This window comes from Odocoileus virginianus, chromosome 6, assembly GCF_023699985.2.
Source record: "Odocoileus virginianus isolate 20LAN1187 ecotype Illinois chromosome 6, Ovbor_1.2, whole genome shotgun sequence".
NCBI classification, from domain to species: Eukaryota; Metazoa; Chordata; class Mammalia; order Artiodactyla; family Cervidae; genus Odocoileus; species Odocoileus virginianus.
In genome coordinates, this window is record NC_069679.1 from 63,735,753 (window position 1) to 63,752,846 (window position 17,094).

Below are 17,094 nucleotides of genomic sequence, written 5' to 3' on the forward strand. Positions count from 1 at the left end.
CCCCATTATAGTTTTGTCCAGGGATATGCCCGGAAGTATAGTTTTGTCCAGGGATTTGCCCAGAAGTATAGTTTTGTCCAGGGATGATATGCTCAGAAGTGGAATTGCTGGATCATTCTATCTTGAGTTTTCTGAGGAACCTCCAAACTGTTTTCCATATTGACTGTGTGTTATTATTTCTTCAGTAGCCTCAACTGTAGGTTTTCCATGAGATATTTGAGTTGACTGGCTGATTTAATTTTAAGTAATTCAAGCTATGACTTTATTTTTATTAGCAAATAAAAAGGAACATGGATGAGAAGCATGCCCGGCTTTACCAGACTCTGAATGAAGGTAAACAGCTGGTCGCATCCGTGAACTGTCCTGAACTAGAGGGCCAGATTGCAAAACTGGAAGAACAGTGGTTGTCCCTAAACAAAAAAATTGATCACGAACTACACAGACTACAAACGCTTCTCAAGCATCTGCTCAGGTATGTTTTCTTAAGGATTGATTGGTGTCGGGTTTTGCTGTGGAATAAGACCTCAGAAGGGTTCTGCAGTCAGCCACATTTCACATGTCATCCCCCTGTGGTACAATTTTTGATCATCTGAAGTAGTTGGGTCCCTCTTCCAGGCTAAATGGGATCTAGAGTCTCTGATGTTGGTTCATAGGACTCAGGATAATGTGTAATCAGTTTTCTATGGAAACTAGGAGTTATGTTATAAAATTATATACATGTTACCTTTGTGTCATGATGTTGCTCTTTCCTACACTCTTCCAAAATTTTTTTAAATCTTAAAAATAATTTTAGCTAATGGAATAGTTTGGAAAAAGTCTTTGGAGTTCTTCAAAGAATTTTTTTTTTTGCTTTAACAGCTCAAATCTTTTATAAAATTTTTTTTATGACGTATACTTGATTTACAATGTTGTGTTAATTTCTGATGTATAGCAAAGTGATTCAGAAATATATGTATGTGTTCTTTTTCATATTCTTTTCCATTATGGTTTACTATAGGATAATGAATATAGTTTCCTATGCTATACAGTAGGATCTTATTGTTTAGCTATTTTATATATATTAATAGTATTGTGTTTATGTTGATCTCAAACTCCTAATTTATCCTTCCCCCTCTTTCCCCTTTGGTAATCACAAGTTGTTTCCTGTGTCTCTGAGTCTGTTTCTATTTTGTGAATAAGTTCATTTTTATCATATTTTAGAATCTTCGTGTAAATGATTATCATATGCTCTTTGGCTTTCTCTGACTTATTTCACTCTTGAACCCCTTGAGGAAGGTAGAAAACACAGAATGTTTAACCTGATTCTCTTCCCTGCCTCTTAGGGGGCTCTCTTAACCTAAAGAAGTTTAGAAGTTTACCAGAAGGAAAGCATTTTGCTTGGATATTTTCATTCTATCAGATATATTGGCATCCAGTGAACAGCAGTTTGCTGTTATATAGCTTATAATAAATAATAACAGCTTATAGTAATACAGCTTATAATAAATGTTGGTTATATTTTTATTGTACAAAAATCTCTAGAGAACATTTGATGAATAAAAATAATCTCTTTCCTTACCTGTGGGTTTATTGTGGTATAGCTATCAAAAAATTTTTAAAGAATATTTCAGACTTTAAAATGCCTCTTTGTTCTTGATTAATCATTATGGAATCAGAAAATGACAGAAGCATCAGATTTGGGGTCTGGAATGAAACAGGGTATATAATCCTTTAAAAAAATCATAATTTTTTTCTGAATACCAGGGTTGGTCAACACAAGAAATCATAGAGTGAAACAGAAGAAAATATGTGGGTGTTGCATATTATTTCTTATTTCCTTTCTCTCTCGCTTTGCTCCTGTTAGTTATAACAGAGATTCAGATCAGTTAACCAAGTGGTTGGAATCTTCTCAGCAAACTCTGAACTATTGGAAAGAGCAGTCCCTCAATGTGTCTCAGGACCTGGACACAATCAGAAGCAACATAAACAATTTTTTTGTAAGTTGCAATAGAATATGCTTGAATAATTATTGGTTGGCTGTAAATAGCAGGGGAAAATTATGAGAGTTGATGTGTTTCGTCTCCATAACCTTTATGTGTGGATAAGGAGTAAGACTTGGGCTAATAGCAGCTGTATCCTTCAGACTTAGAACTATTTGTTTATATTGTTGATTTTATGTTTATAATACTGATAAGGTATTTTTTTATTGGCCCTATAAAATATATATAAATTTAAAACTTGCTCTGACATGGAACATGTTTCGTAAGTGCAGAAAATATCTTTCCCACCAGCTCCGCCCCAAAACCTCACAAGATAATCAATTCATAAATGTTAGTTAATAAATACATGGTTTTAAATTGTCCTTACAGAATTGATATTTCCACTTAAATGTTATTGTTCTGTTGTTTTAAGGTCTTCTTTTTTTTAAAGAAAGAGTAGTAACTTTTGTAATATAAATTATACTTCCAAGACCTGTTTGTCTTTTCTCTTAGTCTTTTCTCCACTTTTCATATTTTGTAGCTATCACTCATTTTGATGTTAAAATGAAAAGATTTCTTAAATATACTTGGAAAAAGCTTATAAGTACACAGGAATATTTTCAAATATTTTAGAAAATTGGTTGCATTTAATTCACTTAGTATGAACTTTGTGCTGTGTTCCATAGTTTCTTTTTATTTTTTTATTTTTTTCTTTTTTTTTTTTATTTCTTTATCAAGAGATACCAGTTTATCCTGTTTGTTTATAGCTACTTTCCAAAATTTCTGAAGTTATTTTTTTTTCTCTCTCTCTTTTTTTTTTAATAGGCTAATTACATCATTACAGTAGTTTTTGTCATACATTGAAATGAATCAGCCATGGATTTACATGTATTCCCCATCCCAGTCCCCCCTCCCACCTCCCTCTCCACCCGATCCTTCTGGGTCTTCCCAGTGCACCAGGCCCGAGCACCTGTCTCATGCACCCAATCTGGGCTGGTGATCTGTTTCACCCTAGATAATATACATGTTTCAATGCTGTTCTCTTGAAACATCCCACCCTTGCCTTCTCCCAGAGTCCACAAGTCTGTTCTATATATCTGAGTCTCTTTTTCTGTTTTGCATATAGGGTTATCATTACCATCTTTCTAAAGTCTTTTTAAAGTTGAAATGATTTGACTATTTTTAAAAACAATAATCCATTAGATTACAAGCCCCTCAAGGGGTAGGAATTTCATCTCTTTTGTTCCCCGCCATATATCTAATGCCTGGATACAGTGCCTGACATTTAGGAAAAATGTGTGTGTGCATACATGTGTGAGTGCATATATACATACATGCATATACATATAAATATTTACTATTTGAATTCAGTTATTTAGCTTTGAACTCTAATCAGCTATTCTGATTTTCAATTACTCCATGCCATATTTATATATTAAAAGTTTCTCTTTTTTATCATTTTCATTTAATTTTGGCTGTGCTGGGTCTTCGTCACTGCGTGTGGGCTTTCTCTAGTTGTGGCAAGCAGGGTCTACTCTCTAGTTGTGGTGTGCGGGCTTCCCATTATGCTGGCTTCTCTTGTTGCAGAGCAGAAGCTCTAGATGCATGCGCTCAGTAGTTGCAGCATGTGGAATCTTTCCAGACCAGGGATCAAACCCATGTCCCCTGCATTGGCAGGCAGATTCTGGACCATCAGGGAAGTCCTTAAATGTTTCTAAATTTTAAAACTGTTTGCTTTTAGGAGTTTTCAAAGGAAGTTGATGAAAAGTCCTCCTTGAAGACTGCAGTTCTAAGTACTGGGAACCAACTCCTTCACCTGAAGGAGGCTGATACGGCAACACTGAGGGCTTCTTTGGCACAATTTGAACAAAAATGGACAGTGCTCATAACTCAGCTTCCAGACATCCAAGAAAAACTTCACCAGGTAAGTATTCAAAGACCCAGCATTTGAATTAGCATCCATTTGTTTAAGGCACAACTCTTTTAAAATCATTTCTCTGACTCAATAATTTTCATTGACACCACCTTTTTTTTCTCTGGCACCACTGAATATAGGTCTTAATTACTGGACTCTCCTCCAGTGGGATCTTTCTTAAGAGAGAAATCAGGCTTAATTACTTTATTTCCCAGTTTATCTGCACCACTGTGTTAGTTTATGTGAAGGTCATTGTCATTGTTTTGGGGTCACTTATTCTGAGCTTGAATGCTGGGTTTGTTTTCGTGAGCAACCTACATAATTTTGTGGCGTGACCTTTTATCAAACTAGATATCATCATCAGTGACGCCCTGATTCATTTTGTTAACTGCAGGTAATTAAATGGAAATCATTTTGTTTTTGCAGCTTCAGATGGAGAAATTGCCGTCTCGTAAAGCAATCATGGAAATGATTGACTGGATGAACAATGTGGAACATCAAACTGAAGATGAAGACTCCGAGCATTCACTGAGTTCTGCATCTCAAGTTAAAAATCTTCTTCAGAAGTACAAGGTAATTATCCAAAAAAAGCCAGAAGCCATTTCATGAAATAAAGAAGGCAAGTCTGTCAGAAAAGAAATACTGAACAAAGAGACATGTAGAATATAATTTAGAAAAGCTGATTCTATTGGTGGGAAATGGGATGGTGGATGATTCTAAAGAGAGAAATTAGTATACTTGCTTTTATCCTGCCCCCATTCTTTTAGTAGCTCCCATCACCACAGTACAGAATCCGAGATTTCAACTGGCTCTGGCCTCTCTTTTCCTTTCCAGCCTCATCTCTTCATTTTTCCATGTAAACCCTGAACTCCGCCTGAACCAAGTCCTTTGCGGTCCCTCCACTGCTCCTGGGGCTCTCCCACTCATGTTTTTGTATGTGCTGTACCTTCGGCCTAGGAATTCTAGTGTCCCACTTTTAGCCGTAGGAATCTTCTTAGTCATCCTTCCAGAGTCGGTTCAAGTGTCTCCTCATTTGGAAATCTGACTCTCCCAGCCAGATCAGTTTACTTTCCAGGATTAGGTGTCTGCATGGTGCTATCAATAGTTACTATCACCCAGTATTATAATTATTGAGTTGGCCAAAAAGTTTGTTACAGTTTTTCTATCACATCTTATGGAAAAACTGGAATGAACTTTTTGGCCAACCCAATGTTTCCTTACTTGCCCATCTCCTCACCTTGACTTGGCTTCTTGAGAGCAGGGGCTGTCTTTACTTCCCCAAAACAGCACACCTAGCACAATACCTGGCATCCAGTAGGTATTAAGTAAATGTTCCTTGGATAAGAGAATGCATAAGGAAAACTTGATATCCTTCTACAAATAGATAGGAATGTGGACTTCTCCATGATATTCAATTTCAAGTAGATCTAACTAACATTTAACAAGCCACATGCAAATACTTATTGTGTGCCAGCAACGTGTTTGCCACTAGGAACACAGAGATGAATGAAGGCTCTGGTCACTGCTTTCCAAGACATCATAGGCTAATAGATCTAGCCTCTGGTCTGGTAAAGAACCTGCCTGCCAATGCAGGAGACATAGGAGATGCGGGTTAAATCCCTGGGTCAGGAAGATCCCCTGGAGGAGGAAATGGCAACCCACTCCAATGTTCTTGCCTGAAGAATCTCAGAGGAGCCTGGCAGGCTACAGTCCAAAGGGTTTCAAAGAATCAGACACAACTGAAATGATTTAGGACAGGCGGAAAATGAATGGCTTAGCCACAAACCAAGATATTAGTAAGGATTTTCTTTTTAACTCTTATCCCATCCTAACTTCAGTGAGTGGTAGAATCTGTAGAGGGACAATGTGTATTTTTCTCGCAGGCCCTAGCAACCTAGCACATAACTTGGTTTTCCCCCTAGATGTCTCCAAAGGAAGTGCTCGAACCTGCCAGGATAAACCCAACAAGTATTGGGCTTGAAAGAAACAGGCTTGGCCCTAGGAGGGTTTAAGATTGCTCTAGAACTTAAAGTCATCCAAACTCGGAGGCTCCGTAGACAGTCCCCAGGGGAACAGAGAAGCTGCCTAAACTGGCAGAGTTCCTTAACGGTGTCCTGGGTTTTCTGAGAGTTTTAACTTCAGGCTTCTCATCCGGTCATTTCCATGAGCCCACAGAATGACTCTGAATTCCAGTGTAGCTCTCAGGGAGCCTCTTACAGGAACGCCTTGTCAGATCTTGGGTCTTGATTTTGGTTCCTATGATTCTACTACCATTCATGGTGCCATCTTTGATTTTTCAGCCTGTTTGGAAGCCATGAGTCTCTCTGTTCCAGCAATGTGTAGTTCTCAGTAAGGCTCTCCACTCAAAGCAGACCCCTGATGGGGTTGGAGAGGGGTAGACAGGTGCCCCGATGAGCCAGTAGCAGCCTGGGGCCCCTACCGCACAGCAAAGGGGAGGTCCCGTTCCTCTAACCCACTTCAGCTCAGGCGTCGGTGGTTAACTTTTGCTTTCTTTGTTCTAGGAGTTTAGAATGGAAATGGACTATAAACAATGGATAGTTGACTTTGTAAACCAGTCGTTACTTCAGTTAAGCACCTGTGACGTAGAGAGTAAGCGCTATGAGAGGACGGAGTTTGCAGAGCACCTGGGGGAGATGAACCGCCAGTGGCAGCGGGCGCACGGAGCCCTGAATGGCAGGGTGAGCTCATGGTCACAGTTTGGTTATGATTTGGCCGTCGCAAAATTCCACTTCCTGAAAAATTTAAAAAGACATTTTTGAGCCTTCCCTAGTGGTCTGGATGGTTACGAGTCTGTGCTTCCACTGCAAGGAGTGCAGATCCAATCCCTTGTCAGGGAATTAAAATCTTGCGTGCTGCACAGAGTGGCCAAAAGTAAATAAATAAACTAAAATAAATAAATGGACATTTGTGTGGTTAACTTACACAGTCAAACCTAATAATCGTCTAAATTCTAGCCCCTTTTAAAGCCAGAGCTCCAGCATTCTCCATTGGTGCATTTAAGAGTGGGAAATACTTTTTAATATTTCTATGTGATATCTTAGTGGGAAATTGAATTAGGCAAGTGAAGAGGAGACATGTTATTTAAGAAGATGTCAAGTATTGCATGAGGCTACTAAATGGTCAAAGGTTTTGACATTTTCTTTGAAAGTAGATGTTCAAAAGCAGCAAAGCTATTTCAGCTTTAGAAGTACTATAAAAAGGAAGAAGAATGTATATGACTTCTTATTAGATTTTTATTTCATGACTGAAAAGACTAAGGAAACCTACTGTTGGGAAAATATTTAATATTCATATATAACAGTGAAATTGGTTGATTTCTATGTTGTGTACAAAATGCATACAAATAGATTTATACAATTAAGTACATGAATGAACAAAGAACATGAACAGATAATTTACAGAAGAGAAAATTATACTTAGCAAATAAACATGGAAAGGTTACAGCTTTGACAGTTGAAATAAACATTAACAACATTATATGCTTACTAAACTAGAACAAGTTAAAAGCCCAAAGCTTTCATATTCATGCATTGCAGATAATGGCTTCAATACCCTTTTGGAAAGCCTTCAGAAATTTCAAGAACCATAATAATCATCTTACTTCTTAAAACAGCAATCCACTTCTTATACATTTATCTAAAGTAGATAGTCCTTAGAAAAGGAACAGATATGTGCACAAAGTGTTCAATTCAATGTTACTTATTCTGGTGAAAAATGTAGACTGCTTGAATTTCCAACTTGAGAGAAATATTAATAGTTAATCATATGGTGTCCATTTGATGAGATATTGGGCAGCCTTTTAAGTGAATGCAAGTCATGCCACAGCAAGTGCCTGTGGCATATGAAAAGGAGTATTAAACTTTATAGATACTGTGATTGTAACCTAATAAACATTGTGAGCATTAGAAATGATAATCACAGACTGAAAAAATATTACTTTATTAAGTTGATGCATTATTCGTGATATTCTTTATACTGACAGTTTTTAAGTGAATCTAATAAAGAGAGTCTGGGAAAAAGAACATTTTCTTAAGCTTTGCATATATCAATAGATGATGCAGTGAAAAAATATTGAGTGTTAGCAACATGAGTCTGTTTCCCAAAGATACTGTGGCCCTCCAGAACAGCCAGTATTCTTAGAAGGTTAGTTTTCATTTCAAATGTCAGATCTTTTTTAAAAAGGAGATTGTAATTCTTATTTCCTGGTTTATGAATCTTTCTTCCAAAAATTATTGGGAAATCTTATGCAAAATGTTAGAAATATGAGAGGAAACAAAAGTATCCTTTTAAAAATATCATGATGTTCACATTTTAAAGCATGTAGTTGAAAATAAGAAAATTTTATTTTCTTATTCATAACTGGTAGATACAACATTTAGAACAACTTTTGGAAAGTATCACTGAGAATGAAAACAAAATACAGATTCTGAACAACTGGATGGAGGTCCAAGAGGAGAGACTGAAAACTTTACAAAAACCCGAAAGTGTGATCTCAGTACAGAAGACGCTCCTGGATTGTCAGGTGAGAAGGTGCAGAGCTCGGGCTGTTAGCTACCCCTCCTACCCCAGGGAGCAACTCAAGCTGCTGCAGTTTCTCAGGGTTCTCCTCCAACCCCCAGGTCCTTACTTCCTTATGTAAAATAGAGAAGTGTCCATGTGTTTTACAGAATTGCAAAATGCTATTTTATTTTACTTTATTTTTGATGAGCAGAAAAAGGTATTTTCATGGTTATTGTGGTTCTTAAGAGATGTGAATGTTATTCTTAAGAAGAAAATGCTGGGAGTTCCCTTGCAGTCCAGTAGTTGGCATTTGCTGCTTTCTCTGCTGTGGCCCGGGTTGACTCCCTGGTAGGAGAACTGAGATCCCACAGGCCGCATGCTGTGGCCAAAATTTAAAAAAAAAAAAGTTGCAAGGGAATTTTGATTTAGATGTTTTCCAATATTTGTGTTTTTATTAATTTATCTACTGTTTGCAAAATTATTCTGGTTTCCATGATTTCCATTATTTCATTCTGTTTCTTCAGAGGAAAATGGTTTTCTTTCACCTACTGTGTAGTGTGTTCTAAAAGGGGTGCTTTTTCCCTTGGAGACCCGGTCTAAATCCCATTTGGACTGGAGCGTGTTGGCTGTGCCCTTTTATCATTCAGTCGTCATTCTCCAGGTCACTCAGTCTTTAAGGTCCCTCACCCTCCCTCCCCACTGCCCTGATTGTGTCACTCTTCTTGGGAGCCATCCCCAGGTTCCTCGGCTTCTGCGCCACCTGCATGAAGACCTGACGCTCCTCACTGTTGGGTGGAAAGTCAGCTCAGAGCCCAATTCTACTTAGAAGGTTACAAAATGATACTCAGTAGAATATGGGTGACAACACCATCATATGGTGTCGTTCATTTTCAGATGGTCATGTCCTGTTTCTGACTGCCTGCTAGCCATTTCCACTTTGTTGTTTGTTGTTATTCAGTTACCGTGTCGTGTCGGACTCTTGGCGACCCCATGGACGGTAGCCTGCCAGGCTCCTCTGTCCATGAGATTTTCCAGTCAAGAATTCTGGAATGGGTTGCCATTTCCTCACATACAACTCCTGACTGGAAACTCAGTCCTACAGCACCCCCAACAGGCCACCCTGGGTTCACTGGCGTTCTAAGTTATTCATGCCTGGGGTGTCATCACCATTTTCCAGATGAGGAAATGCAGGTTGGGGGTTTGATGACTTTATGCTTGGTCCAACAGCCAGTACAGGGCAGATATGGAATGGAGACTATATCTCCTAGACTCTTTCTACTATTCCATGATGATAAGGGCTTGCTACCTAGACTTCTAAAGTCTAGAGCCACATAATAACTGAAGTATTTGTAAAAATCATCCTGTAATTGTGTAAATTCATATTGTAAAATTTCATTGTAAAAATTGAACAGTGGCATATGATTAAAATGTCTTTTGCATAATGTTATTTTATCATATATTCTAACGGCATTTTTACTTAAAAAATGCAAACTCCTATCTCTTACCCTTATTAATTATTTTGTAATATTGCACACATGAAAAGTTTTTTCCTCTGGCCTTTCCAGGATATAGAAAATCAACTTGCAATTAAATCCAAAGCATTGGATGAGTTGAGACAAAATTACCCGACTTTGGAGAGTGGGACAGTGCCACTGTTGGAAGACACAGCATCCAAAATTGATGAGCTATTTCAAAAGAGAAACAGTGTTATGAACCAGGTACTAGAATTCATTCAAAGTGTACCATTTCTTTTCAGACATTCTTCTTTTATCTTATTTGTTGTTTATTAGTGAATACTTGCTCTATACCAAAACCTGAAAAATTGCTGAGAAAAATACTGAAGTAGAGAAACATATTTCAAATCTCACGTTTTTTTTTTCCCCGCCTTCACTGGGTAATTAGAGGCAAAATCACCAAATTCCCACATCCTTGGCAAGCTTGAAGTTAACTTGGTTATCTTTGTTTTGTCTAATACACTCACATACTCAAAAGTGTCTCCAGCCTACCCCCCAAACCCTGCAGAGCAGCTGGCATTGTCTGCTGGTCAGATACAGAGGAACAGCCATGAAGAAGCAGCTCAGATTGCCCACTCCAGCGAGATGCCCCGGGGCGGTGGCAGGGAGTGGTTCTGTCCCATGTAGCCTCTGTTAAGCTGGAAGCATGGTCAGCATAGGAAAAGCTCCAGAGGTGGGGAGAGATGGCATGTGGTGAAGAGAAAGCATAGAGGAGTGTGGAAGACATCTGCTGGTTGTATCAAAGGCATGTCAAAGTCTGCATTTACCCCTCCAGGAGAAGAGCACCAAGAGAAAAAGGACAGTCATCCTCAGACTCCTCAACTTTGACACCTCCCCACAATTGGAGGGAGAAACTGTCAACAGTACCCTATTATAAATGTGTCCTTGTTTCCCAGAGAGTCCTCATTGTGGATTATTTGTCATTTACTAAAATCTACTTTCAACCATTTGTTTCAAGAGAGAATTGGGAGCAACCTCTATAAATGAAATCCATAGGTAACCTTCAGTCTCATTCCTCCCTGAGAACTCAGGCAGGAAACTAGGGATGGGCTTCACTTATCTTCTGTGAGTCATTTGTTAACGTATCTTCTGTGAGGCGCTGTGTGAGAGATGGACTGTGAAGAAAGCTGAGCGCCGAAGCATTGATGCTTGTGAACTGTGGTGTTGGAGAAGACTCCTGAGAGCCCCTGGGACTGCAAGGAGATCCAACCAGTCCATCCTAAAGGAGATCAGTCCTGGGTGTTCATTGGAAGGACTGATGCTGAAGCTGAAACTCCAGTACTTTGGCCACCTCATGCGAAGAGTTGACTCGTTGGAAAAGACCCTGATGCTGGGAGGGATTGGGGGCAGGAGGAGAGGGGGTTGACAGAGGATGAGATGGTTGGATGGCATCACCGATTCAATGGACGTGAGTTAGAGTAAACTGGGAGTTGGTGATGGACAGGGAGGCCTGGCGTGCTGTGGTTCATGGGGTTGCAAAGAGTCGGACACGACTGAGCAACTGAGCTGAACTGAACTGATTCTCACTGCCAAGGGTACAGTGATAAACAAGAAAATAAATGGTTCTTACCCTCAAAATGCTTCAGCCTACACAAGGATACCTGTAATAAAAGGATGGAGCAACAAGTTTTGACAGGGAGATGAAGACATTGAAACCTCCTACACTGCTGAGACTGTGTGTAGGTTTTTTTCCACAAATGTATGCTTTCAGTTCTCTTGGATATATACCTAAGAGTAGAATCAGTGGGTCATATGGTAACTCTATGTAGCATTTAACTTTCTGAGGGAATGGCAAATGTTTCTATAGAGGCTGCACACCTTTATGTTTTCATTGCAATGTATGAGGGTTCCAGTTTTTCCCTGGTCTCTCCAACATTCATTTTTATCGAACTTTGAGGATAGCCATTCTAGTGGCTGTGAAGTGGTATCTTGTGGTTTTGATTTCTCTAATGACTGTGGATATTGTATGTCTTCATATGCTTGTTGGTCATTGGTATATATTCTTTAGAGAGATGTCTATTCAATCCCTTGTGTATTTTTTAGTTGGTTGTCTTTTTATTGTTGCAATATAAGTGTTCTTCTCTACATAATACATAAAAATTTTTGCACTTACATATTCTCAGTTGTATCAGGAATCATTTAAATGCTTCAAATTTCAACTTTTCATAATTATCAAAACACGTTGAAGGATAAAATATAGCCACCATTGCATTTTCTCTCACTTTGCACTTGCTCATCATTTTGGCCAAGCATATTCCCCTTCAATTTATGCCTGCTCTGCAGGAGTAACCAGATTTAAGTGCCAGTTAACCCAGGTAACCCTTTACATTTATAATGCTGTATAGTTTTCAGAGTATTTTCACAACTACTTCTTTCTTTATGTTTTCTTTATCTGTTCTGTGGATGAAAAAGCAGACTTAAGGATTAAATACCTTGCCTAAGGTCAGAAAGTTAATAGGATGTCACTGAAATGTGAAATCTCAGATTCTGACTCCTCACTCAGTGTTTTTCCCCTGGTCTGCCCCTCTGTAGGCTGAAATCTCTCCATGCTGATTCTTCTGGTCTCAGGGCTCTTTTCCATTCACCTATTCTAAAACTTAACTTTCTTTGATATTTCTTATTCATTTGCCCACCTTCAGTGAATCATCAAAGCTCCACTCTGAAATTAAAATACCTAACTTGGATACAGTGGAGGAGTCCTTAGAAGAGAAAAAAAGAGATGAGCAAGCCTATTGTTGATGATTTCCTAAATATGTTTCTACTTTTTTGTATAGGTCAACGAGCTCAAGACCTCCACGCAGTCTGTTTTACAGGAGTGGAAAATTTATGATAAACTCTATGAGGAAGTGAATATGATGACAATCCGATTCTGGTACTGCATGGAACACAGCAAGCCTGTGGTTTTATCATTAGAGGCTTTAAGGTGCCAGGTGCAGAACCTTCAGGTAAATTAATCATGTCTTGGCACAGTGCATTATTGGCAGAAAATCTCCAGTGGAAGAAAGCATAGATGTGGACACAATTGCTGTTATGTTTTCCACAGAGAAACGTGAAACAATATTTTAAACAGCAGCATCAAAAGTATAACTTGAAATTTCAAAATGAATTACATGAACCCAAAGAGTGAAACTTTGTAAATACATATTGTGAATTTTTCTTCATCTTTCATGTTCATATGATTTCACAATTTAAAGGTTTTGGTTTGGGGTGTTGGTTTTTGGGTTTTTTTTTTTAAGTATACAATCTTAAGTTCTAGCCTCAAATGAAAGAATGCCTTCTTGGTTTTCTTCTTCATATTTCTAATAATTTATGACTGTCCTATTAAGGTTTGAGTGTTAATATTATTGTGATATAGTGGCAAGTGTCTCTGGATGAGGCCAGTTTGTTCTGAAGCTGACATACGAGCTCTGTCCTCTTAGACTCTTCAAGATGAAGCTGAGAGCAGTGAAGGGAGTTGGAAGAAACTCCAGGAGGTGATTGGAAAACTCAAAGAGTACTGCCCTTCAGTTGCTGAAATAATTCAAGAGAAATGCCAAAATACTTACACAAGGTATGCTTCAAGATGCAATTTGAATGATAGAGTAGATTTTTTTTGTCTTTTTTTTTTTTTTGTATAATTGATATTTATTGACCATTCTACACAACAACAGCAGCATATACATTATTTTCAAGTGCACATAAGATATGTAGCAAGATGGACCATATTCTGGGCTATATACCAAGTTTCAGTCACTTAATTTTTGTGTGTGTGTGTGTTTAGTATGTTTATTTTTTTATTTATTTTTTTTCACTTTTTTTTTCCATTTATTTTTATTAGTTGGAGGCTAATTACTTTACATCATTGCAGTGGTTTCTGTCATACATTGAAATGAATTAGCCATGGATTTACATGTATTCCCCATCCCGGTCCCCCTCCCACCTCTCTTTTGTCTTCTTTAAAAAGATAAATAAGATTTTTTCATCTTATTAAGCCTTAATCATCTGAGATAACTGGTTTCCTACTATTCTGGTCTCTCCTGCTTGGAAGGATCTAGTTCACGTAAGATTTGGTGTTGTGAAGGCTATTGTACTTTCCTTTTACAAGTGTTTGATATAATCAATCTAGAACCAAGTACAGCCCTAGTATAGCCACTTTCAGTGGGTAGAGGCTAAAGGCCCAATGTGATCCTCACAGGCACTAAAAAAGCAGGCAGAAACGGACTGAGGGGTGGCCGGAAGGGCAACCTGTCTTACTGGAAAGGTGGAAGAAGGGGGATGTTAGAGTATCTCTCAGGAGATATTTGTGAGATTCGGAGGAATTCTTTGATGACCTGCTTATGATTGAAAGCTGCTTCTAAGGAGGGTGGCCCTGCTTAATTCTGAGGCTTTTGCTGTATGGGGTATGAAAATTGGCTCAAAGCTGATTTGCATCAGACAGTGATGATGAGATTAAGTCACCCTCAGTGATCTTCTCCATCCTTTCTCCATGCACATTCAGCCTCTCCTGTGAACCAACTTGGAACAAGTGTTGAATAAGTGACACCACATTTATGCACCCTGCAGTGGTGTCCTGAGCTCGTGATCCAGTCTTTAGTGGAAGGAGGGGGAGAAGGGAGGGTAAAGAGGAACACAGACACATATCTGATTTCACATACAGTATTGAGACCACCCTCAAAACATTTGGTGGTGCTGCAGTTTGCTATTAAAGGGGTTGGGTTGTCACCACTGCACAGACTCATTCAGTTGTTAATACAGGAATATATCAGCAGTCATATTGAAAAAGACTGAAGAAAATGCCACTAAAATGCCAATAGTAGTTACCTCTAGGTTGCTGAGATATCAGGTGATTTTTTTGTTTGTTTTTTTACTTCCTCTGTATAGATAGGTGGGTAGATAGGTAGATAATCTCAACATGGGTGTGCATAGACTTAAACATACATGTTTTGTGGAGGGTTATGAGCATATGTTGTATTTATAATTGGATGAAATCTTATTTTTAAAACAGATGGTTTTGAGAAAATTTGTGACATACGTAAAAGTAAAGCAGTTATGCCATTTTTTTACCTTTTTCACCCATTTAGCGAGGTCACTGATATTGTGAAACAATCATTCTCACTTGCTTCAGGTGAGAATGTAAATATTATAATGTTTTCAGAAAGCAGTTTGAACATACACCTATAACCTTAAAAACATTTACATATTTATATTCTTTGACCCAATAATTCTCTTTAAAAAATCTAGTGTAAAACCAATATCTTTAAATACAGAAAAAAACCTTTGAATAAAGTTGTATCTGAGTGTTATATTTGGAAGCAAAAATTGAAAATTGCTTCAATATTCATACTAAATTGGAAACTGGCAATTAAAAAACAGACCATTTATAGACCATTATGTACATCCATTTTAAATTAGGCTTATTTTTTATTAATAACATGGCAAAATTTTTTTAAGTTAAGGGAGAAAGGAAGGCAAAATGTTACAGTCCATATTATGGATTAAAAACAAATTTTTAATTTCTACCTTTTTTTAAACTTTTCAATTTTAATAAAATGAAAAATGTATTATAGAAAATGTTTTTCTTATTATGATTTTTAATTTTTGTAGCAGTTTGACAGTACATCTCAGATCCAAAAAAAATCATACAACTAATGAATGTGCCAGCCCCACAAAATTAGCTAATTTTCATGCATACAAAAATACTTTGATTATTTGCCATTGTTTATAATCCGGAGAAGGAAATGGCAGCCCACTCCAGCATTCTTGCCTAGAGAATCCCTTGGACAGAGGAGCCTGGTAGGCTGCTGTCCATAGGGTCACACAGAGTCAGACATGACTGAAGCGATTTAGCATGCATGCATGAATTGGAGAAGGAAATGGCAATCCACTCCAGTGTTCTTGCCTGGAGAATCCCAGGGACAGAGGAGCCTGGTGGGCTGCCGTCTATGGGGTTGCACAGAGTTGGACACGACTGCAGTGACTTAGCAGCAGCAGCATAATTTGGTGGTATCTGCTCCAAAAGTGAGATATCTAACTAGGCTTCATCAACAGCTCTAGTTATGTTCACCTGGAATCAAAAGGTGATTTTATGTTTTAGCCTGATCCTCATGGAGACCAGCTATGTAAATCTAGGGCCTGAGTACCCCACTGCTGCCCGCCCTCATAGACAGTGTGCTAGCATCCTGTGAAGGGCACACCTGGGAACAATTTTCTCATATGATTAAGATCAGTTTGCACCAAGTAACTTTCTGCTGCAAATAAGCCTAAGTACTAAGAGAACATACAGGAATTAACATTTCTCTAAAGAACAAAATATTATCAAGTACCAGGTAATATCTGCCATTTTTTTCTCTCAATTCACAAAGAAATTAGTCCTATAACAAAGCATATTTCTACAAAACAGTAAAACATTAAAAAATGTAGAACATAGTAGAAAATAAGTACCCTTTACTGAGAAGTAGAAAAGTATATTTTTTTAATTTCTACTTTTATGTAAAGAACCTGTTGCTTTTGTAATTAGAAAATAAATTTGACATAAATACATTTTAAATAAGGCCTATCTGAAGACCTGCTTTATGAAACAGGAGCCCTTCCCATGTGGAGAAATTTTCATCAGGCAAACAGTTTGGTACTTTTCCTCACCTTTGCCTAAGAGATGTTCATAATACAATAGATATTTCCTGCCAGTCACAAATTTTGCAGATTTTGTTGAGAATTATAAAGTCAGTGAAATATCCTAACTTGGAATTCTGTTTATATACTGATGATAGCATTCATTTTGAAAAGGCATTCAACAGTGTCTTCTTAATTCATCTGCTGTTAGCTTAACGGATAGAGTATGCATTTGCTTTTTCTGCAAAGGAAGAGATGGATGAGGGTCCTGCTTTTTGTTTTGCCCTGACAGGTGGACTCAGGTAAACCAAGACATCGCAGACCAGTTGCAGAGGGCCCAGAGCCTGCTACAACTCTGGAAGGCATGTAACAGTGCTCACGCTGAAGCTGCAGCTAGGCTGGAGCAGCAGGAAAACAAGTACCAACAGCTCGCAAACATCAACACATCTGGGAACAACCTGGCAGAGATCCTGCCCCCGGCCCTGCAGGATGCAAAGGTAGGCGTTATGCCCTCTGGGAAAACCAAGGGCAAGGCAGCCTGATGGACAGGGCCGTGATCCAGGGAGGAGACAGACCACAGGGAGGGAGCAGAGGGTCA

The 17,094-nt window shown here is 38.4% G+C and overlaps 1 protein-coding gene across 9 annotated transcripts in view; it reads left to right on the plus strand.

Moving 5' to 3' along the window:
* Positions 1-17,094, plus strand: part of SYNE2 (spectrin repeat containing nuclear envelope protein 2) — a 316,121-nt gene that overhangs the window by 238,297 nt on the left and 60,730 nt on the right. For all 9 annotated transcript variants that reach the window (XM_070469450.1, XM_070469452.1, XM_070469451.1 and 6 more), the window contains 10 exons: positions 276-472; positions 1,844-1,976; positions 3,700-3,882; positions 4,300-4,446; positions 6,396-6,572; positions 8,261-8,416; positions 9,960-10,112; positions 12,683-12,853; positions 13,328-13,458; positions 16,789-16,993. In XM_070469450.1, the coding sequence (XP_070325551.1) occupies positions 276-472; positions 1,844-1,976; positions 3,700-3,882; positions 4,300-4,446; positions 6,396-6,572; positions 8,261-8,416; positions 9,960-10,112; positions 12,683-12,853; positions 13,328-13,458; positions 16,789-16,993 (1,653 nt within the window). The remainder of the gene's footprint in view (positions 1-275; positions 473-1,843; positions 1,977-3,699; positions 3,883-4,299; positions 4,447-6,395; positions 6,573-8,260; positions 8,417-9,959; positions 10,113-12,682; positions 12,854-13,327; positions 13,459-16,788; positions 16,994-17,094) is intronic.